The sequence below is a fragment of the Barbus barbus genome, assembly GCF_936440315.1.
Source record: "Barbus barbus genome assembly, chromosome: 2".
Classification (NCBI taxonomy): Eukaryota; Metazoa; Chordata; class Actinopteri; order Cypriniformes; family Cyprinidae; genus Barbus; species Barbus barbus.
In genome coordinates this window covers 17818258-17841706 of record NC_136730.1, presented here as the reverse complement: position 1 = coordinate 17841706, position 23449 = coordinate 17818258, and the positions used below count along the sequence as shown (strand labels likewise).

At 38.1% G+C, this 23449-nt stretch overlaps 2 protein-coding genes across 3 annotated transcripts; one reads left to right on the top strand and one right to left on the bottom strand.

Annotated features, from left to right (window-relative positions):
* Positions 1 to 551: 551 nt before the first annotated feature.
* On the top strand, positions 552 to 13002 carry LOC306879906 (uncharacterized protein). 2 transcript variants are annotated; one of them, XM_079433145.1, is made up of 5 exons: positions 552 to 733; positions 8792 to 10324; positions 10981 to 11172; positions 11260 to 11431; positions 11526 to 13002. In XM_079433145.1, exons 2-5 carry the CDS (start codon positions 8834 to 8836, stop codon positions 11699 to 11701), a joined length of 2031 nt encoding a protein of 676 aa, XP_079289271.1. In that variant the 5' UTR covers positions 552 to 733; positions 8792 to 8833; the 3' UTR covers positions 11702 to 13002. The 2 variants fall into 2 exon arrangements, with proteins under 2 accessions (XP_079289271.1, XP_079289270.1); XM_079433144.1 differs by lacking the exon at positions 552 to 733 and adding an exon at positions 6471 to 6643.
* On the bottom strand, positions 12849 to 18056 carry wdr76 (WD repeat domain 76). The gene is made up of 15 exons (XM_079433158.1): positions 17941 to 18056; positions 17176 to 17304; positions 17025 to 17090; positions 16832 to 16924; positions 16660 to 16712; positions 16358 to 16469; positions 16160 to 16261; positions 16002 to 16042; positions 15668 to 15821; positions 15381 to 15536; positions 14460 to 14572; positions 14024 to 14122; positions 13709 to 13861; positions 13380 to 13433; positions 12849 to 13309 (listed from the first exon to the last, which is right to left on the bottom strand). Exons 1-15 carry the CDS (start codon positions 17989 to 17991, stop codon positions 13042 to 13044), a joined length of 1644 nt encoding a protein of 547 aa, XP_079289284.1. The 5' UTR covers positions 17992 to 18056; the 3' UTR covers positions 12849 to 13041.
* Between the last annotated feature and the right edge of the window lie 5393 nt (positions 18057 to 23449).

The following is a 23449-nucleotide window of genomic DNA, read 5'->3' as shown; positions in this document are numbered from 1 at the left end:
TTTTTTTTTTTTAGCAACAATAAGGAGGTCGCCCATCCAGGTAATGATCATCAGGCTCAACCCTGCTTCAGTGGAACAACATGGGAGAGCTGTAGAGTGTTAGCGTTTTAAATTTACATTTAATAAACCATGGTAATTTAACCGAAACCACTCAGATTTGTCATAGACTGACCTCGCGAGTATTATCACTATACATTAGATAATGACAGAGCGACCTCTTCTGTTAGTGCAAGAAACTACCAAGATGCGTAAATAAGGCCAGTGACGCAATAGCGTCCTCTAACGTCCGTCATTTGAATAAGTCGTCTAATTTTTTTATAAATTACCCTAAACAAAAGTGCACGTTGAACACAGACACGGAATAAACATACTGCTTTAACATTAAAATTTATAAATTTTGTGCTTTGAAAGGCATATCACTACATTAGACCATATTTCTCACATTCTGTCGATTTTCTTCAACAACTATAATTGCCTGTGTTGCCAATATTTGCAATCAAACGAGGGAACAGGCAGATATTTTGTGGCCACGAGCTCCATCATTTACTTGTGACAGCGAGGAGGAGCCCAGGCTGTTTATTCGTTCACGTCACTCTTTCTCTCATTCCCTTCTTCCTTCCTTCCTTCCTTCCTGCCGAACACAGAGAACCAGACCTGCAACAATTCGAACTAGACAGCGACATTCAAATCTTCCAAAGTGTTTTCTACGTATACAACCGATTTGTGGAGCGTGGTAAGTTCAACAACGGTCCGTTCATTATTGCCATAGAAACAGAAAACGAAACTGATCGTATAGCCCCCGAAAAAAACAACAACAACCCGGCTGTCCCACGGTCTATCCCAGCGGAACTCACCGATTTCTGTCTAACTGGCCTCAAAAATAATGTGCACTCTGAACTGGATGCTGATATTTACATTTCCGCTTTTCATCTGGCATCTACATTACGATTTGCGCTCGTATTTCCGAGAGAGCGATTGAGTGGGTCATTTTATAGAGCCAAAATGTCGCCTTTTCTTTTTACTTCCATATTCTCTCGTGGCACAAACAGATGGCGTCGGGAGGGGATGGAGGGAGTGAAAAAGAGCCGCATAAACGAATAGAGCAGGCCACACTCGCCGTCAGTTAGCCTAGCTCACTGTATGACAGCAAAACTTAAGACAGGCCCATCCTCATTCAAGTTTCCCTCTCTTTAACTTTCTTTTTTTCAACTCTTTACATTTCGTTGGAATGTAGCTGTTGATGCTGAAGAATGTGGCGAAGTTTTAAGTTGTAGCTAACTGGCCAGTGAATTGGGATTTATTGTAGTGTACGGTACTCTTTGCTGTATTTAAGATGAAAGAGTGAGAGGTTATGGTTTTCTTTATAATCACTGCGAATGTTTGTCGAAATCTCGGACCGCAGGTCAGGTGCATCACTGTCACACATTATCTTCAGATCCGCTGATCTGTGCGCTGAAAGAGTAACAGCGTCACGTTTTGAACTTTTACCATCTGGGAGACAGTTTTAGGCATCAAGTGTTTACACTCACCTTGCATGATGCATGATGGTTAAATCTGACTTTGAAGAGACGTTATCCAAACATTTGTTGATTTATGAATATGAAGTGGATCGTTTTGTTTAGTGATGGACCGATATGATGGTTTTGAAATGATCGGCAAAAACCAATAAATACACCTAGGCTACTTTAAGCCCACTCATACAAAGAATGGCAACTGTAATGAGATAACAATAATTATATTGCCGCACGCAACATAACGTTGTTAATTTAAAAGATAACTATATTAGTGGCCGATAACGTTCTAGGACACCTGCCTCTTTAAACTCGTTCGAGAGGATTCTGATTGGCTGTCAATGTTCGTCAAATAAAAAAAATCCTTCTTTGCCGTTCGTCCGTGACCTGAAGGCTGATGATACACAAGGCAACATTTTGAGCAATTTTGCCGTGCAACTTTTTTGTGCAATGTTGTTTTGCCACTTTTCCACTGAGAATGGGTAACAAATTTCTGCCTGGATATTTTAGATAGAAAATCGTGGGCCCTTTGTCTCAGCTGGTTGCCAACTGAAGTTGCTCAAAAATTTGCCCAGTGTATCATCAGCCTAAAGGGCTATTGTTCGCACAGTGTACGATAATTGTATCTGTTACAGTTTAGATGATAATGATGCAGGGATGATATTTTTGGGATCACATTAGATCTATGTTTACATGATAAAAAACATTGACAGCCAGTCTGAATTCACCTGAGCATTAAGCGTGCTTAGTAGAATGTTATTGTCCATTGGAAAATTAAGTTACCTTTTGTCGTTATAGTTAGTATGGTGAGAACAACGGTTTCAAAGTCTGTCAAACAGCTTTGCATGTTGATGATAAATACACATTTGTGTATTTTAATGAAATTTGAGTAAATTTTGTGAATATAATATTGATTTATTTATGCTATTTGGTGTGCCCTCATTTGTCACAATTTAAATGTTTAATGTAAATAGTAATAATTATGTATATATCGGCCACTGGCTGCTCTGCTATCTAGTCATTGAAAAACCCACCACTAGTTGTGTTTTTCACAATGTAGTAATGAACAAGGCTGCGTTTCCAAAAGCACGTAAGCCTAAGCTGCGCAATTTTTGGCTATTCCAGACGAAAGATTGGCATCGTGAAACAATCGCGGTGATTTCTGATTCACCACGATTGTTTCACGATGGCAATCTTTTGTCTGGGACAGCCGAAAATCGTGCAGTGTGTCTCGGGCTTAAGTTGCTTGTAGCTCCATTGGTTTCTATGGGCCTTCGATGCTTTTGGGAAGAGCAGCCCAGGTTTGTCACATGGCAGAGCATCTTGTGTTACACAAGGTTTTTAAATCTTGGTTCGTTTAAAGACAAAGTTGATGAGAGATGTGGGTTATCAATTATATTTTATAAAGCATTTAGCTACTTTTTTTAATGCTCTAAAAGCAAGCAACACCTATCATAACCAATAAACTGACATAATCAATTTATTTTCTAATGATGAATGATGTTCATTCATCATTGTAGATATGGATGATGTTGGCTGTCCTTGTTACCATTATAACCTTCACAAATCTAACAGTCATTCTTTATAAAAGGAGCTCTACTTGAGATGCATGGGACAGAGGGTAGTTAAACTCTTGCATATGTTTCTGCTTGCTTGATGTAATGCTCTATTGCAGGGGTGGCAAACTCCGGTCCTGGAGAGCCACAGCCCTGCAGAGTTCAGCTCCAACCCTAATAAAAACTCACCTGCCTGTAACTTTCTAGTAACCCTTCAGACCTTGCTTGGCTCATTCAGATGTGTTTGATTACAAAGCTCTCCAGGACCGACTTTCATCACCCCTGCTCTATTGTCATTGCTGTTGTTAACATTTTGACTATCACAGTGAATATTTTTCTTATAAAAATAATGGGCACGATTTGTAGATAATAATGCGTGCATATGTACTTTATATAATATCGAGCAGCGTTGAGGCTTAAAAGATGTCTGTGCTTAGGGTGATCATACGTGCCATTTTTCCCGGACGCATCCTGGCCAGGATTTCTATATTACTTTGATTTGGCTTTGTTTGCGTGTATGACATCGGTTCCTTATGTTTTCGAAACACTCTCGAGGTACTTTGAATCAAAGCAATATAGAAATCCTGGCCAGGACGCATCCGGGAAAAATGGTATGTATGGAAACATAGTCCAGTGAATCATGCCACAATATTCTTTATCTGGGTATTACTCCAGCTACCTGCTGTACCTTTGCTGCTGTACTCGGAAAACTTTATAAATGCAGTAAGCATCTCTCTCTGTGACATATCAAAAATAGCTTCTGTTTGTATGTGACCAGCATCTATATTAGTTGTACGTTTGAGACAACAAAGACAATTTCAGAGTAAAAATAGCACATGAATGATTTTTAAAACTTGAACTTAGTGATACTGAAGTGTTGATGCAAGGTTTTAGTGCATGTGTTATGTAAAAGTAAAGAAGAGTTTAGTAGATAGATTAAACTAATAGAGAAGTTAAACTGTATGGTTGGTTGGCTTCAAAAATGTAAAGATTCTAAACTTTACAAACTGTAACTTATTTCCGTCTCAGGCAATGAAGTTTCCATTTAAAATAGAAACATTTAGTTTGTTCTTAGTGTATCAGCCTGTACCTCTTTGGTGTTTAAAAGTGTCATGTGATAAATGTCATGCGAGTAATGGAAATGTTTTTGAAGTCATAATGAAGTGCTACTGTTTGTTGCCAGAAAGTCCTGTATTAAATATCACAGACTACTACTTGAAATATTATGGTGTGTGAGAATATACAAGTTCAGAAAACTATCTGTCAGGCACAGTCTGAATGCATTTAGAAATGTATGTACAGTTTTGTCAATGTTGCCATAATTGCTGTTTTGACATTGTAGATTTGCAGCATTACATATGGGTTAGGCTGCCTTTATTCAGCAACACATTCAGGGGTGCTGCATACAGTTCAATAATCAGAGCATTGCCCACATCTGATTTGCATCTTGTGATTGTCTTTGCTGAATATTATTAAACTTCTTTGCATATTTTATAATATTATTATTAGTTTTTATTCATAACTTTGCATCAGATTTCTTTGTATTTTATTTTTGTATTACCAGAACATCTTACTGAGATGTGCAGTTTCTCAGGGGAGACCCTTTCAATCTTTCTTTCTCCCGTTTTCTCTCTTCCTTCCCTTCTCCCAATGGGTTGAATGTTATTTTTTTTTTTTCACTTGTTTCCTTTAATACCTCCACAACACACATTCAAACTGACTTAACTTTTCATATTCTGTTTGCTGAGTTTTTTCCTCCATCCTTGCCTACTACTATAATTCTCTTTTTCTGTATTTTCCCATTTCTCTCTTTCTGTATCTTTCTCTCTCTCTCCCCTCCCTCTCCTGTTCTCTTTATCTCCTCCCCTCTTCCTCTATTGCTCTCTCACCATTTGCTCTCTCACAATACTTCCCTCCCTCCCTCTCTCTCCTCTCTGGTAAAGGCTTCTCTTCTCCTCCCTTATCCCTCCATTTTCTCGTCTTTCAGAATCTTTCTCTTTCTCAGCCATTTTATATGGAGGTGTATCTACTAATTTTAAATCCATTAAAAATCAATACTCACTCAGTAATTGTAAATTATGCAGTAAGGTGTAATTATGTCCCACAGTTATAAATAAATTTCAATCACTTGTCAACAATGGGAGCCATTCATGAAACACAAGCAGAATGAATTTGTGTGGATGAGTGGTTCATAAAACCATTCTTACATAAAGTGTGACTTTGTTAGAATAGCTTTACAAACAATTCACACTGAATTGTTCTGCTTATTTCCATGAATGTGGGTGCATTATCCATATTCACAATTATGTATATACAGCTATTTAGAATTATTCAAACTAATTAATGCAAACTGATTGGCTGTGACTATATAGCATAGCCTCTCATACCTTTTTGCTTATTTGTTTAAATATACATCTTGTAATTAGTGCTTTTTGACCATACCAAGTTTGTTTGTTAAAGTTGAGATGTAACGATGGTAGCAATAGATCTTTTCTTCTTTATTGTGATGCACATCCAATTTCATGACTTTATTATGTTACATGCTTTATATATTTCACTGTTTTGTTTGTGTGTGAGAATCATTTAGACTGAATTTGTGCATACTCGCATGGAAAGTAAGGCATATGAATGTGAAGGCTTATATGCATCATACCAGCTTGACACAGTTTGAATGGATATTCGTATGTAAGACCATAAATGCACATCACATAGAGTCTGCTGAGCATTAAAACAGAGAGACATGCTGAACGCCCGTTTCTCAGCGTGCAGGCCAAAAGGTCCTCGTCTTGCACAGACGCTCTCAGATGCATGTATGCTCGCTCATCCTCTGTTCTGTCAACCTGCCTAGACTGTGGTGGTGAAGCGTTGATTTTAAGCTTTACATATTGAACCTGTCACTTTCTTTTTTTCATCTGCTTATGCATTTCCGTTATGTACTCAGGTCATCTAATCAGGACTGTTTTATAGAATTGTGTATTCCTCTTTTATATACTTTGTTGCAGCTTCCTTCTGTTTTTACACTATGTCAGGTATGTCTTTTCTTTGTGTGCTTGCTGTGATGTACATATACATGTATCCGTATATGTTTATGGCTGAGCTCATAATCTTTTCACAGCATGAATGTTTGTGTTTTCAAACATGTTTCACAAGTGTATGCAAGAGAGAATGTCTGAGTGAGACAGTTGGTGAGAATATCAGGAAGGGATGGAGAGAGAGAGAAAGAAAGAAAGAAAAAAAGAATGAAGAAGAGGGGGAGAGAGCGAGGGAAAAGAGCACTGTGTATGTGTGTACGCTTGCTTGCGCCAGAGAGAGAGAGAGAGAGAGAAAGACAGAAAAAGAGAGAGAGGGGAGTGGGGGAGGGGAAAGCAGAGAGAGAAATAGAGTGAGAGAGGAAAAAGAGAGCACACATACACAGAGAACAGAGAGAGAGTGCAAGAAACAGAGTAGAGAGTGTCTGTTCTGGTACAGACAACATATAATGTATGAAGGGGAGGGCAGCGGGTGAATTCGAACCTGTGACTCTGCCTCAGGATGAGATCTCTCAAACACCTGAAGCCACAGACCAAGAAAAATGTGGTGAGTTCCCTTCACAACTGCTCTAATGCCCTCTGAGAGCTCAGTTTGTTTATGTTTGTGTGTGTTCACCAAACTGGATAGCCCAGTTGAGTGGTCGGATCAAATGGTTTGGAATATTTTTTGTTTATATTTGCAGTAGTTATTTTATTATTATTTGCTCAGTTTTAAAATTAATCAGCTGCTTTCTGTCTTCTTTGTCTCTCTAACACTCTAATCCTTCATATTCCCTTTCATTTTTTCAATCTCTATTTCTTTCTCATTCTCTCGCTCTCTTTTTTGCTTTCACTCACTCATCCAGCAACTCTCTGCCCCTCCCTCTCTCTTTCTTCTCTTTCTGTTAACTCACTCATTCTCCCTGCTGTCTCTGTCTATTCCTTCTCTTATCCTCAGTCTGTACTGCCCTGTCTTTTTAAACATCTTAGAAATACAGTTGTTCTTGAAAACACCTACTAGCACAAATATCATTACATAATTACTTTTGTTACATTATCTTCATGACACTTAAGCAGAGTTAGAATTTTCTTAAGGTGTGGAATCCACTTTAAAAAGAGTCACCTGCCTGAGGGAATGTGGTTTTGTGTTGAATGAGTGAAACGGAAAGGTAGCAAGTATAAAAACCGAACAGCGCTGATTAGGTTTCCTTGTTTTAAACTGATAGTTCACCCAAAAAAGGTGGGCCAGTGGTGCAATGGATAACGCGTCTGACTACGGATCAGAAGATTCTAGGTTCGACTCCTGGCTGGCTCGCTCTGCAGTTTTACTTACATTTCACTGCTGGTTATACTCTGTATAATTGTGTATGTGACGAATAAAAATCTTGAATCTTGAAAAAAAAAAAGAAAATTCTGTCATCATTTACTGACCCTCATGTCATTTAGACCTGACTTACCTTTTTGTGGAAAATAAAAAAAATATATTGTAGGGCTTTTTTTTTTTTTTTTGGTCCATACATTGGAACTTTCCTCAAAGTAGTACAGGTTTGGAATGATATGAGAGTGAGTACAGAATACAGAATTGAAAATTTTGGGTCAACTATCCCTTTAAGCCCCTGGAAGTGTATTTTTTGCACCACTAGTGGCACCAGATAGCATTGCAATCATTAGTTTGTACAGGCAGACATCGGTTTAGCCAGTTGTGAGACTGGGATGGGGCTACCTTTATAAACTATGCCAGATGAGGGGAGTGGTTGAAACTTGTTTGAAAACAGTCAGTTTAGTTTGGTGCCACTAATGCGGTTTGGATCAATGTAGCTCAAATATTCACAATATCTTTACTTTTTACTGACTTTTACTGAAAATTACAGAAGTACTAAGATTGAAGTTTACAGTTTTTATGTACACATTGATGTTTATGGTAGCTTCCGAAGTCAAGGAAATCACCTATTAAAAGCAGAATTTTTTTTTTTTTGGCTGGTTGATTTTGATTCCATTGTGTTGTATTTATGAAGTCGTGGCCTAATGGTTAGAGAGTCGGACTTGTAATCCGAAGGTTGCGGGTTCGAGTCTCCGGCCGGCAGGAATTGTAGGTGGGGGGAGTGAATGTCCAGCGCTCTCTCCACCCTCAATACCACGACTGAGGTGCCCTTGAGCAAGGCACCGAACCCCCAACTGCTCCCCGGGCGCCGCAGCATAAAATGGCTGCCCACTGCTCCGGGTGTATGTTCACGGTGTGTGTGTGTTCACTGCTGTGTGTGTGCACGTTGGATGGGTTACATGCAGAGCACGAATTCCGAGTATGGGTCACCATACTTGGCTGAATGTCACTTCACTTATATTAGACAAAGATTATATTAGGTAACGAGTTAGGCCACTCAGCGCTTTTCCAAGTTTGCCAAATGCTCATTTTCAGATGCTGGCTGGTTCTCGCTTTTAAACAAATAGAATGGCTGTGCATCTAGCTGTAGTCTTTAACTATTATATAGGTGCCATAATGAGCATTACAAAAAAATGTTTTATGTTTATTAAAATGATTAGCAATCATAACATCAAATTCAATAAAAAATATACCATATCATCAATGTTTCCATACTGTTTTTCCCCAGTGACGTCTAGTCCACGCTGTACATGTTTATAGTAGTAGTTTCGAACAAATAGACAAACTGAACTTGTAGGTCTATTAAATTAATCTGCATGTGTTTGTGTTTTACAGGAGGAGAAGACACAGCGGCTGGTCAGATGTTACTCTGAGGCCATGCACCAGCAGATGGACGCAGGGACACAGACAGACCCTGTGGTGGTCCTGTCACTGGCCCAAGCTGCTGTGTTGGGACTCATCTCCCAGAACGAGGTCTTTGGCGCCACCATCGCCCCCAACGGCTTTTACACCGGAGACCCCAAAGAATCTCCCGCTCCGCCAGGTGAGAGAATGGACTACGAGTACGCCGACCAGCTTATAGGTGCCAACGGTGACTATCTTGGGGAGAATTTGGGCGAGGATGGGCACATGCATTCCAGCTGTGCTGAGAGAAGGTGGCAGGGGCAACCCGAGAACAGCAAACCCCCTATAGGGCACCAAGACATGGCATCACACGTTAAAGGAGAGGCCCTGACTCCAGGTTTACCCTCCTGCACTCACATGATGAACAACATGCCCAGAGAAGGCATGCAAATGGTCGACCCCTCCAGCTACAGGGTCCTGCCCAAAGCCCAACCCAACAACTGCTGTTCCACCTGTGTCCGAGACCCAAAGAGTACGCATCCTGCACCCGACCCACATTTACACCCTCATTCCCATGGTCACAGCCATGCACCTCACGAGGTACCTTCACGCAACAGGGGCCACACACATGAAAAAGGAGTAGATGAGGTAACTGAGGACAGGGACAATGGGAGAAATGGCATGGTGAAAGCAGGAACCGGCGGTGAGGAAATTAGCAGCTACTTTCAGCCGAGTGAGGTCGTCTATGAAGGTGGCGAGATGGAAGGTGTTGGAGACTTCGATGAGAACAGCGAGGGGATGTTCTGGACAGAGCCAGTAGAAGGAGAGGCACCCCGCGGCCGCCGTATCGACCGACTGGATATCAACATCCAGATCAACGAGTCGTACTGCGTAGACGTCGGCGAGGGCCTGAAGCGCTGGAAGTGCCGCATGTGCGAGAAGTCGTACACTTCCAAATACAATCTGGTCACGCACATCCTGGGCCACAATGGCATCAAGCCACACGCGTGTCCACACTGCGGCAAACTCTTCAAGCAGCCCAGCCACCTACAGACACACCTGCTGACGCATCAGGGCACACGGCCACACAAGTGCACCGTGTGCAAGAAGGGCTTCACTCAGACCAGCCACCTGAAGCGGCACATGTTGCAGCACACCGACGTTAAGCCCTACAGTTGCCGTTTTTGTCGCCGTGGCTTCGCATACCCCAGTGAACTCCGTGCTCACGAGGTAAAGCACGAACGAGGTCGATGCCACGTCTGCTCTCAGTGCGGCATGGAGTTTCCCACCTATGCCCACCTGAAGCGTCATCAGGTGAGCCACCAAGGACCATCCACCTTCCAGTGTAGCCAATGCAACAAGTCGTTCGCCTACCGCAGCCAGCTGCAGAATCACCTGCTGAAGCACCAAACGCAGCGCTCTTTCTCCTGCAGTCAGTGTGGCCTGCAGTTTCTTCAGCTTCATCAGCTACGCCAACACTCCCTCACACACAAGACAAACAAGCCTCAAGCCCGTGCTACCAAGGTACAGAAAGTTATAGTGCGCTTTTGAACAACTGTGTATGTTTGCTGTTTGCTATGGTGAGGTCACATCCAACATGAATAATGACAGTCTTACGGTTAAATTCATATATTTTATTTTAGTACATTACCAGCAATTGTTTTAATTATTGGTATTAGATGATACTGCATATTTTTGTCTGTTTACAGATTAGATTATCATCAAACAATAACTTAAAGCAGTGTTTTCGGTAGTTTTTCTGGGGCACGTACAGTTTATAGCATTGGGTTTGAGTTTACTTAATTTCAAACTCAACCAACGATTCTAATTTACTGGTTTAAACTCTTTGTCTAACATTTTTCATCTAACCAGCAGATACCAGAAGTCCTCCTCCTTTTATTATTATTATTTTAAAATTAATATTTATCTTAAATACTGTACAATATAATGTATATTCAGTTCAGAACTCCCAGCCATTTTTCAACGTCCATTGTAGCAGATGATCTATGTAGCCTGCATTAGTATTAAACAATGCAGTATAGCATTTCAGCCAATAACATACAATTTCATAGACATGCTAATGGTTTACACTTATTACCTACTGCAGATGAAAAATTCAAAATAATTTCAAATGTACCATTTCTTCACTTGTTGTTTATACTTGTTTTTTTTTTAACCAGGGAACAAAGGGGTTTAAGTGTGATGTATGTGCCCGAGAGTTTACATTGTCTGCAAACCTGAAGAGGCACATGTTAATCCATGCCAGTGTCCGGCCATTCCAGTGTCACGTGTGCTTCAAATCTTTTGTCCAGAAACAGACCCTTAAAACTCACATGATCGTACACCTGCCCGTGAAACCTTTCAAGTGCAAGGTAAAAATTCAACCACTTATCACACATCTCTATGTGACACTTTCACCATCAGGGTGGTAAATCTCTTTTGTTTTGTGTTTTCAACAGGTGTGTGGAAAGTCATTTAACCGAATGTACAACCTTCTGGGCCATATGCACCTCCATGCAGGCAGTAAACCCTTCAAGTGTGCATACTGCTCGAGTAAATTTAACCTGAAGGGAAATCTTAGCAGGCACATGAAGGTCAAACATGGAATGGATGTCTCTCCAGATGGGCAAGGTGAGAAGAACCTAACAGTATCTAATTGACATCCTCTAATGTGGCAGTAAAACCTTTTAATTGTCTGTATTTTATGTTTTTTTTTTTTATACAGATGGCCCACCAGACATGGAGCCCCATGAGGACTATGAGGATGAGAACTTCAGTTTTACAGCACCAGAGAATATGGAAAATGATGCGCCAAACCTAACTAAGCTCTCTGAGGTGGCCATCCAGGAACTTGACTATTATAACTTCGGGAAGGATGTGGGAAACTACAGTACAGCATAAAAAAAACTGTTTGAATTTAAGTCAAGCTGAATAAATATTAAGTAACAAAGGGTCTGTGCTGGCACTTATCAACCATGAGTTGATTGAGATGTTCCTCCATGAAAACCACTGCTCACCTTTTTGCAGTTGTTAATGAGCAGATAGTTGGAGGCCATCTTGACCTCCTGGGGTTGATCTCAAGGGGTAGGGCACTCCAGATCTGTCTCTAATGAAACAAACCGATAGTTTTTCAAAGAGTCCTTTGACTCATTCCAGCTCAAACAAACATTGATGCTATATTTTTAGTATGTTGTGGATTACATGGTTACGTTAATACCCAATACATTAGCATCATAAAATGCAGGTGCATACACATGCAGTCTTGTGTTAAGTAATACCCGCCATCCTCCAAACATAGTTTTGGTTGGAACAGCAGGTGCATGCAGCCTTGTGGCCTTCATCGGTTTGGTACCTCAGAGCAGTCTTTTAACTTCTTTTCATTTATACTGCCTTCACTTACAGTATCTCTTAGAAACACACAAAGAGACTCTTAGCATAAAACAAACAAAAAAACATAAGGCCCACGTGAATGGTTGGATATCTGCATGAGATGAGAGGCTTATGTGGGTAAAAATAAATAAATAAAGAGCGAGTGTGTGCCTGGGCCCGGTGTACCAAAGCTACTGCTCTTCGTCTGGTACAGGACCACATGCTGCCCATTCCTGAGCACTACTGTTGCCAGAACTAAGCTTCATCTAAAGTTTGGTTTAACAACCTTTGAGTGGAGAATTACTATTCTGTTGTATTGATTTGCTATTTATTTTGCACTTTGAAAAGCCAATTAATTACTTGTAATGAGCCTATTTCATCACTGACTGTTTGAGTTCTGGTATAGCTAAAAGAGATAAAGCCTGTCACATTCATAGTAAGTTGTTTCTCAAGGCAACTCTGTAGATTCTTAAATAAACTTTTTTTTTTTGTGTGAGTATTTGTATTGAAATTAATAACTGAATGGACAATGTTCTCAAATTACTTTTAGGTTAGACTATAAACTTGGTTAAGTGAATTTGAGGATGAGCATGTTATAAAAAAAGATACAAATCACAATCTAGCCCAGTTACTGTATTGTCAAATGGCATTATTTGAAAGAAAAAAATGTGACTAAGATAAGATTATTCAAGAGTTTATTTTTTCTTTAATATTATATATTTAATGTTACAGGAACAAAAACAAACAGCACATTTTTTTATAAAACAACCGTACAAGCAAATGCTGTTGTGTGAACAAAAAAATGGAAAAAAAAGAGGGAAGCAGAAAACCAACACATCAAATAAACAAACAGATAAAGAATTTAATATTTTCTAGTTGATGAAACTGTCAGTAAATATGTGCAGCCTCCCACTTGAATTGCCTCCAAGCAGAATGTTCCTGCTTGGGTGGAATGCCGTGATGGAGCACACTGTGGTCAGGTGGTCCATGTTTCGAAAAGTGTGAAGGCAGCGACCGCTCTCGTGATATACCTGAATTCGGCGAGGCCTGTCCACACTGCCAATCACAAAACAGTCCTGCTGCTTGGGGTCCCACACTGCACTTAGCTTGGACAACCACCGACCTGTCTGCATGTTGTGCCTACATAGAAAATATTTAGCATGCTGTTACAATGAGATCATTTTTTACACACATGAACACCCATACTTACGTAATTGATTTTAGTACAGGACATCTGCCATCCATTAGGGAAGTGTCAAACACCCTGAAACAAAACCACAAAAAGGCTAATAAAAACATTTGTAATACAAATAAGAGTTTTGGATTTCCAATTCTTGTAAGACAATGGAAGACAACTTTATAACTTTTTAGTAGCTAAAAAGAAAAACAAACAAAGCCAACAAACTGTTCTGGCTTATAATATAGTCATAGCCATGATGCTCTGGCACCCTCTAATGGTACATTAGCAAGAGAAAATGGAGGGACATTATAGATTCAATACAAGCACTTCTACCAGTGACACTTGAGATCTCTGAGCACCTGATCGTGTTGTCCATACAAGTGGTCAGAACTCTGTTGCCTGTGAGTGGGGAGAAAAAGGCACTGGAGACACTGCGGCTGTGACCGTCGAGTTCACCAACTGCTAGATTGTTTCTTCTTTTCAGACGGCGCAAGTCATATAGGTTTACAAATCTAACAAAAGAAAGAAAATAAACAATATGCTTCAGTCTGCAGAGTATGTAATCATTCACTCAGCAACTTGTGGAACATCATATTGATAATTATTTGGTGAAAATGAACTTTTTCAACTAGCATTATTCTAGCTAAGAAGTGTTATATACAGTATATATATACCTGCTCTCTGCCACTGCAAAGTAGTGCTGTTGCACAGGATGGACATGAACACAGCGCAGAGGATTTTCAGCCATGGTATACAGAGATTCATATGTTTTCCTGCAATCATATGTTTTCTTTATTATTTCTGATGTAAATATATATATATGAAGAGTTAATTTGCAAAAACAGATAACTCTTTTTTAACTATTTTCAAAAACCGTGTTTTTTCATTGTGCATTCCAATTAATCTCAATCAAACTGCAGTTGGGTTATTTTGATTAGGTAAATAATAACTAACAAATACAGCTAACACAATAAAAATATAACAAAAAAATCTGATTTTTGAAAAAAAGAAAAAAAAAAAAGAAGAGTTATCTGTTTTTGCAAATAAACTCTTCATATATAACTATATTAAATATAGATATTTAAATATATATAGATATTTTGGTCTTACGCAGTTCTACGGTCAACGACGGCAACATCCCCATTCCATTCACCAAGTAGTAAAGTGGAGCAGTCAGTTGACAAAAAGTCAAAACTTTTCAGGCCAGAGGATGAGCGATACACCTGAGTACAAAAGAGAGGTGTTATTTGTAAAATGTGTTGATGGTTGTACATCTGTAAATTGGCACCAAGAAACTGGATTAGAAACCTAATATTTAATGGTACGGGGATTTACTAGTAATGCAACAAATTTGTTTTTAAATGAGTCCAATATTTACAAAAATACTGATTCTACAACAGATATTTCCAAATATTTAGATATTTTGCCACTTCTCTATTTTTCATTCTTGTTGCCAATATGTAATTTTTATCATTTAAACACGACCATTTATTGATTTTTTTATGTTTTTAAAGAAATCTTTCTTGCTCACTAAGTGCTCAGGAAACATTTCTTATTATAAAATATAAATGTTGCTGTTTAATATTTTTGTGAAAACAGTAATACATTTTTCAGGATTCTATGATGAAAAGCAAATGTACAAAAAAAATGTAATATAAATATTTTGTAAAATGCATTTACTGTAATGTTTTGCTTTTTGTCAATTTAAAGCATTCTTGCTAAATTAAAGTATCAGTTAAAAAAAAATAAAAATACTGAACCCAAACTTTTGAATAGTAGTGTATATTCACAGGCAATTTAAAAGTTTCATTAAGATAAAACCAATTGATCTTTAAATGTCCTTGTCCAAATTGAATTCACATTAATCAGACTACATGTGCAACATGCATTTAATCCTTCAAATACTCAGTCACACTGTGTCATATATCTGTGGATAGAAAGACTAGCTTCACCATGTAAAAAGCTGCTAAATTTCAATTATGACATTAGGAAATGAGTACATAATATGTCTTATCATAAACAATGTTTCACCTCATCAAACACTGCTTTCTCCAGGTCCATGCTGCGTGCAGAGCCATCATAGCTCACTGTGATGAGGTTGCAAGGGTGAGATGAGAAGGCCATGCTGGTAATTGCACGAGAATGGGGTTCAAAGTAGATTACACCATCATCACCCCAACTAGCATCCTGAGGGAAACACAGTTAACATTGTACATTATTACAAGCAAAGCGGAGAAAATCTGGAATAGTCACATTGCCACTTTTCAACTTTCACAAACATCTCTCTTTTTTATCACACCAGACCACAGTTATCTCACCGGCTTCCAGAGCCCCAGGTGGCCCGACTTGTCTCCTGCTGCCATAAGCAAGTTGGAAGAGGTGGGGTGAAAAGCTGCTGAACAGATCCGATCTTTCACAACTTTCACCACACAACTGTCATTGATAGACAATTTCTGCAGCATTTGTTGGTACCTGACAACACGTTTGTTGACACATTATATGCAATATATGACATTCTTATTACACAAGTGAAGAAAATGGCTACTAATTAATATAAGATGAAATACTGATAAAATAATAATCTGAAACTGATACAAGAGACACCAAAACGACAAGTATAGGTAAACACTCTCTTTATGACACGTTACTCACGATTTCATATCTGATGTTCCTGTTTCTTGTTTCAATGAGACCTATAGAAGACATCATACAGATTTGGGTGATGCACAGGTTTTTTGGAACGTGACTAAATTCTGATAAATACAGGATGTTACATGTTTTTGTAAACATTGTAACATGTAAACACTGACCTCATTCCAGAGTTTTACCAAATCTTCTGGCATCCTGACGTGTTCATCCAGGTTGATTGGATCGAGCGGTATTGGTCCCGGGGCTTTTTTTGGTTTTTCTTCCTGAAGTAAGACACATTAGTTTAATGTCAGACTAAATCATTTCAAATTGTGTTTGAGTTTAACATTAAACACTATAGATGCATGTCAGTGACTTACAGGCTCTCTGGGTGTATAAGAGGTTGTGTCTAGAGTAAGGGTTGTCTGAGGACCCTTATTCTGTATCCGCAGTGACTTACGAACAGGGAGCATCTCTGTTTCTGTCTTTTCCCTACATTAATTGACTTTAGTTAGTGAGGTGGTGGGGTGTTTGACCTTTGAGCATTAAGAGCACTTAAAAAAATATCAGCAATATATCTACTACTGTATTTATGCTATTATATTTAAATACATATTCCTTATTTTTATTTATTGCATACATTTTCATTGTGCCATTTTGAATAGTTCCTATTTAAAGATACCTTTTCAGGCCTTTCTGAGTAGGTTTCGGCTTGGGCCTCAGAGCTTCAGAAATCTGTGAACAAGTACCAATTATGGTCATAAAATCAAGCAAGTTTAATGTGGAAAAACAGCTAAAAGCCAAAAACAAATGTAATAAAGAAATGACTCTCCTGCCTCACTGCAAAGTTTTACCTGAGGTAAATTCAGGGAACTGAGGAAGGCCTGGTTCTGTCTGATATTCTCCAGTCGCTCCAGTTCATATTCGGACAAACCCTCACGGTAACCCTGTTTAAGATGACAACAAAACCAAAAAAAGGTGGATTCTGCCATTCAGGTGGAAAGTTATCATTTTGAGGTGATGATGCAGTGTTTGTAGCCTACTTACTGGAAGAGATTCCTTATCATCCTTTACTCCTGCCTCTTCAATATCTTCTTCCTCACTGTCATTTTTCTAAAGGTAATATGTAATAGTTAATATACACGCGTATAGATGGAGTTATAACTAAAATGTTCCATTAGAGACGACGTCGTTTCACCTCGGACGTAAATGTCAGACATTTTGGGGATAAAATTAGGTTCTTTTCTTGGTTTTGTTTCTCTCTGATTCGCCGGGACGTCCGACGCACGGGCCCGTCCATTCCTGGATCCTGAGGCGGTGTCCTCTCCTAAAATTGACAAGTTTTAGATTCAAAAAAGGACTTTACACGTTAAAAACCTGCAGGGTTTCTGAGCGCTGTGTCCGACAGGGGCGCTGCTTTGAACTGCAAGGAGTGTCTTTGAATATTTAATACTTTCACGATAAAACATACAAACACTACATTACTGACCGAATCGGTTTATCCTTGACGGTTACAGTGATTAATTTATTTTTATTAATTAATTAATTAATTTAATAATTATATTATTTTTTTTAGTTATTCGCTGTCGTTCTGTGCCCAAATATTAAATACTAAGAGCAGGTAAACCAGTTTTAATATTCTCATCTCCTTGTCAGGAGAGACAACATGCAGTTGAAGCTGGCGACAATTTATTTATGTAATTGTATCATAGCGGACCTAAACAAGTTAAACAAGCCTAAAGAGTAAAGCCATAACTCCAAACGCATGCAAACTACCGTCCAGGACGATAAATAAACGGTCTATACATATATGTTTGTGCAGATCATGTCAAGATACTAAACTAGTTATGAGCACGTGTTGTATTTCTATAAAGTGTGGAAGTGAGAAACGTTCAGTATGGGAGCGAACCTGTAAAAGTTGCATTGTCTTTAAACTGAAATCGGTTTTATTTTCAGAGCTCACCTGTAAAAGTTGCATCGTCTTTAAACTGAAATCGATTTTATTTTCATCCATGTCTATGCAGGTTATTCAACACACTTCCTTTGAAAACAAGCTGTTATGAAAACTCCCGCGTTACTGATGTGTTTTGTAACTGTCCCCGCCCCTTTTATTATGACACTAAAAAAGTGGAAGTCGATTTGCTAATCTCTGAAAACCTTGTTTGATATTCATTGTTTGGGAGGTGTTTCAATGTGCACTCATGACGTTTCATGTTTGGGTAATAATGTAACCCTTTCCTTTAGGTCAATAGCCAGTGCACGTGACATACACTAAACGAACACGTCGTTTAAGCTTTAAATGTAATTAATTTGTAATTGAAAGCTATTTTTAGACGAGTCATTGTTGTTTTATGTTATATTATTATTATATTATTGCTTTACATTCTTTGAAATAGATCACTTCTAACGTTTTAAATGCCTTCTGTATCACGGCGATAGACATTTAAGAAGATTGTAAAATGGCTTAATTTCTGAGAAAAACGGGTCCTGCAAATAAGCCAACTCACACACTGAACATTTGAATGATAAATGACTCATAAATACTACAATGCTATAAATTAATAATTTAATCAATGGTCATTTTATAAATTGTAAATACATTCATACATACACATGCAGGTAACTATAGTGGTCCTAAAAGTCAACTTCTCACCAAACCCAAAAGCTTTCCTGTTGCACTCAGAATCAGAAACAGCATTTTATCACACTGCTTCGGTCAGGATGAACCACCAGGGAAGTGTCTCCCTCTAGTGCCTGAGAAGTGCAAGAGTATTAACACGCATTTAACCGTATTAGACCAACTGGATAAGATCTTCCCTGTGTATCATAATTGCATTTAAAGGGATATATAAGACAGAAAGTAATCATATATCGCAAAAACCTAATTTTGTGTTAACCTCAAAAATGTAATCTGTGTGGCTTTTATTTTCCATGTTTGTGTTCTAATTAGTGAACAGCTTACAATCATATGAGTAGCTTCAATGTAGCTTAACTGTTTTAAACTGTGACTATTTTGATATTAGTCAACATTGATGGCAAAACGTTTATCTGTCAACAGCAGAAGTAATGTGTTGCTTTTACTGTAGCTTATCTTTGCCTGAAAATGTCAAGTTCATAATCATATTTCTCAGAAATAAACTAAAAATAAATGTAAATACTATTAAAACTTGAATTAAGATCCAGAAAAAAAGTAATACATTCAGCTTGAAATAAATAATTTGCTCTTTGCAAATCAAGAATTTGTAGCTTAGGGTTATTATTTATTTATTTATGTTTCATTCCAAAGAACAAAATGTTCACAAGGTCAGTTGGTCAAACATCTTTCTTCACTCGCTGTCAGCTTTGAATAATTTTCTTCCCGACCCGACAGTCCCCGCTAAATTTACATCTCGTTTCCAGAATCACACATTTAAAGAAAGAGAGATTGGCTGACAAATAAAAGTGTAGGCTGCACAGCATTTATGTATTTGTTATTCGTCTTGTTAAGAGTCAAAAGAGTTTTTTTTTTTTTTTTGCTGCCAACACAGTAGGGACAAAAAGTCTCACAGAGAAAATAAATATGTATAAAAATTGTATTCCTTATTTTTATTCGTCTTGTCAGGATACAATTCGTTTAACTTTTACAACACAATAGGAACAAATGTCGCAGAGGGGGAAAAATGTAGGTTGTACAAAAATGGCCTATAATTTTATTCGTCTTGTCAAAATACTAAATTCGTTTAACACATTGCTGTAGACACAGTAGCCTAGGAAAAGTGTCGCAGAAGAAAAATAAATAGGCTAAATAAATAAATTCGACACCTGTCATTTAAAATGATAGGCTAAGAAAAATATAAACAAAACCGAGTTGAACTTTCTTCAAGGAAAGCGCATCCACACTTTGCTCCATCTTTATTCTGCTCTGTCACTCATCGATAGCCTGTTCTGTCTGCGGGCCGTATATACAGCCTGCTCTGAGCACAGACCTCGCAAATAAAACTGAGCACTAACAGTCGAGTGCAGGCTGTACCGGTGCTTAAATAAAGCGCAGATATGCAGTTCTGAAAGGACGTCGGGAACTGGATATTGTTTTTTAACATACCCCCCCGGACCTCACAAATATTCTAAGCCTGGCTCCAGCCATGCCTACCATCCCAGTATAAAACAAACTCCTGTATAAGGCAGAATATAACTGCTTGAAAATAAAGGAATATTTTACTCTGTACACTTTAATATTTGTGACTGTGATGATGGAAATATATGCTATAGCTGATGTTAAGATCAATTTATGGATTTAAAGTTTTGTAATCTATATCAACTGGTTGGTTTAGTATTTTAAACACTGTCCTCCTACTCATTAAGTTTTGTGTAGGTGGTGTGATAAAAATGAAAAGGTGGAGGTTTATTTTGTGAAGAAAATTACATTTATTTCATTTGATTTACTCATTTATTTTAACTTATTGCAGTAATGCATAAATATGTACATTGCACAACATTTTATAATATAAATAATAAATACAACAGTCAGTAAAATCTCAAACATTTTATGAATAAGACAAAGGTAGATATAAAAAAAATAAAAATAATAATAAATTAATTAGATTTATTTAAAAATGCTTCTTAAATGGTACTGAAATCCATAATTATTTTGTCCTTAAGAGTAAAACAGAATTTAGATGGCAGGGTAATAATTTTTATTAATAGATAATGGCAAAATTTCCCTTACTTTAATGCCCTAAATATATATCTATTCACAAAAATCAAATATAAAGTAAAAACAAAAATTGAGAACTAAACTTTAAATTTTTTTTTAATAAAGTGATGAACAGGAGATGACTATAGCAATGCTGGGAATGTGTTCTGTAATCCTGCTCCGCAGAAGATGTTTTAGCATATATCCTATTGTCCACATGAGTGATCCTGGTGTCTGATTTGGACGGAACTCCAGGATCAGATAAAGGACAACTGAAGCTTGTTTGCTTTGCATGCAACTTTCACACCATCCAGAGGAACTCAACTAGATAATTGGCCACAAAGCCCACAGAGTAACTGGCTCCCTTTCCCTGACACAGGCATGCTAAGACATCACTAACTATCACTCACAAAACAACCAGTCAGGCAGAACGACTGCTCATCTCTCGCCACTCATTGAGTCCATGTGCCCTTTTTCCATGTACTACTTAAATTTGCCAATAAAATCAAAGTATTTCTATTTGATTTATTATAATGTTTAAAATTAATATATTCATTATAGATCTCCAAGAATTCCTATAACTGCACATACACCTGTTATAGGCCCATTTATATCTTTAAATATCCAAAAAGGTGCAATTTAAACTGGATTTCTGCAAATTTCAGAAACAATTTTGACTTTAATAGACATTTATGAACTTTTAAGATTAAGTTCATTTTAGAGTTACAATAAACTAGTGTACCATGTCCTGTATGCGAAGCATTTGTCGAGTCATTGAAAGATGAGTGTGATTTCATTTTTTGGACAGCTGTCTGGCCACCTCCCTGGTGTGCGTTAAAATCTGTGTGTGTGCGTGCATCTTGGCGTGTCTATGTTTTGAACCAGATATAAGCGTTATATATTTCTTATGCCTTTGACATCCATTAGACATGATTGCAAGTGATAAGTTCTTAGTCACACTGAGGGATGATTAAGCTTTTTACTTGTTTTAACTCGTCTTAGGTAAAGGCTGTACATTGAGTTTGTATTACCTTGAATGCTACAAACCTGCATTCTCACACCACCTTAGGGCACATGTGTAAAATGACAAACAAACACACACACACACACCCTAATGCATCATGTTGTGTGTCTGTGCATGGGGAAATTAAATGTGATGTTGATTGCTCAGAGCCAACAGTGCATGTTACTGCTTGCACCTGTTGAAGTGAAATTACATTTTTGTCATCATTTCATATTTTGGAAAATGTTTCAGTGTTTTTTCCCCCCATACAATGAGAGTCATTGGGGTCTGATATTGCTTAGATTCCAGTGACTTAAATAATGTGGACAAAAACAGTTCAAAAATATTATTCAAAATAGTTGATTTTTTGCTCAGCAGAAGAAAGACAGTCATGTAGGCTTGGAATGACATGAAAGTGAGTAAAAATGAGAGAATTTACATTTTTGGGTGAACTATCCCTTTAAGGACCGATACATAAAAGAACTGCATGGAGGAAGAGAGTTTGCATGCGAGATTCTGTACAGTAAAACAGAGTAAAAGCTTTACTCTTTTAAAATGGTCATCTTCTTGGTTTTTTAAACAAAATCTGTCATTATACATATTTCCTATCTCTGAGTATTAAGTGGCAAGTGAGGCTGAGTGATTTTGACAGGTGAAAGCCCACAGAAACTACAGCAGGAAATGTTCTGTCTCTTGTCTGAAGAGGGTGTGTCGCAGTCAGGGAAGCAGAAGAAGAGATGGGCAGACAGGTATGTGAAGACTGGAATGTTCATTTTAGTCACACCTGGGATGAACACACCTACCAAACATGGCCTTTCCCTTTTCATTGGCTGATTTGATCATGACTGACAGCGCAAACAACAATTAAACCCCCTCTTTTAGCTGCTAAAGGGGTTTGACCTATTATCCCCAATTGTGAACCAATAGCATGTCAAGGTTGACTTGCAGATAGGTGGGGTGGAGAGGAAATAAAACTCATCTGTGGGGTGTGTCCACAGTGGGATACATACAGACTGTGAGGCTGTGCTCCACCACGCAGACCTCCTGCTTCATCGAAACTATGGTTTGTGGAAGACGGACTTAGACTCACTCTGATCGAAAGCTACTGGAAAAGTCCCAGATGTCCTCCCTGACCTGGTAATCTCAGCTGCAGCTACCTATCATGCCATGAAGACACATTTGATGTTTCTTTGGATAAAAGAATAAAGCTGGACAGAGCAGGTGGGAACTTGTGCCGGAGTTTTGTATGGAAGCAGTTGGAGTTCTCAGTAGGACTGTTGAGTGTTTGTTCAAATGGTCGCTCACATCTCCTTATCACTTTTCCAGCCCAGCTAAAGATGGTGAATCTGTTGGACGGAGAACTGATAAGGGCATGTGGCTGACACATACAGCTTTGTGTCCGCTGGGCACTCAGGTCAGGGTGCGTTGCTGATGGGTGGTGAATGCACATTTGTGAATGTCAATGGCTTAATAACTGATAGTAATATAGTAATAGTAATATGTTTAAATCAATATTATGTTTAAATGTTTACTAAATGATATATGATATAATTTTTGATACTGCTGAAGCTATATAATTTCATGTCATGTCTATACATACAGCAATTATGAGTTGCTTTTGAGTTTTGTACATGAAAATTATGATCCCAATGAGAATTCATTTTAATGATGTATTTATTATTTTGACCATATTAATACTGAATCCAAAATGTAGGTTTTATGTAGAACTTTACATTGTACTTTCAATCTGTTTTGCCTTTACCAAAAATAGAACATTAATCTCTACAAGTTAGAAGT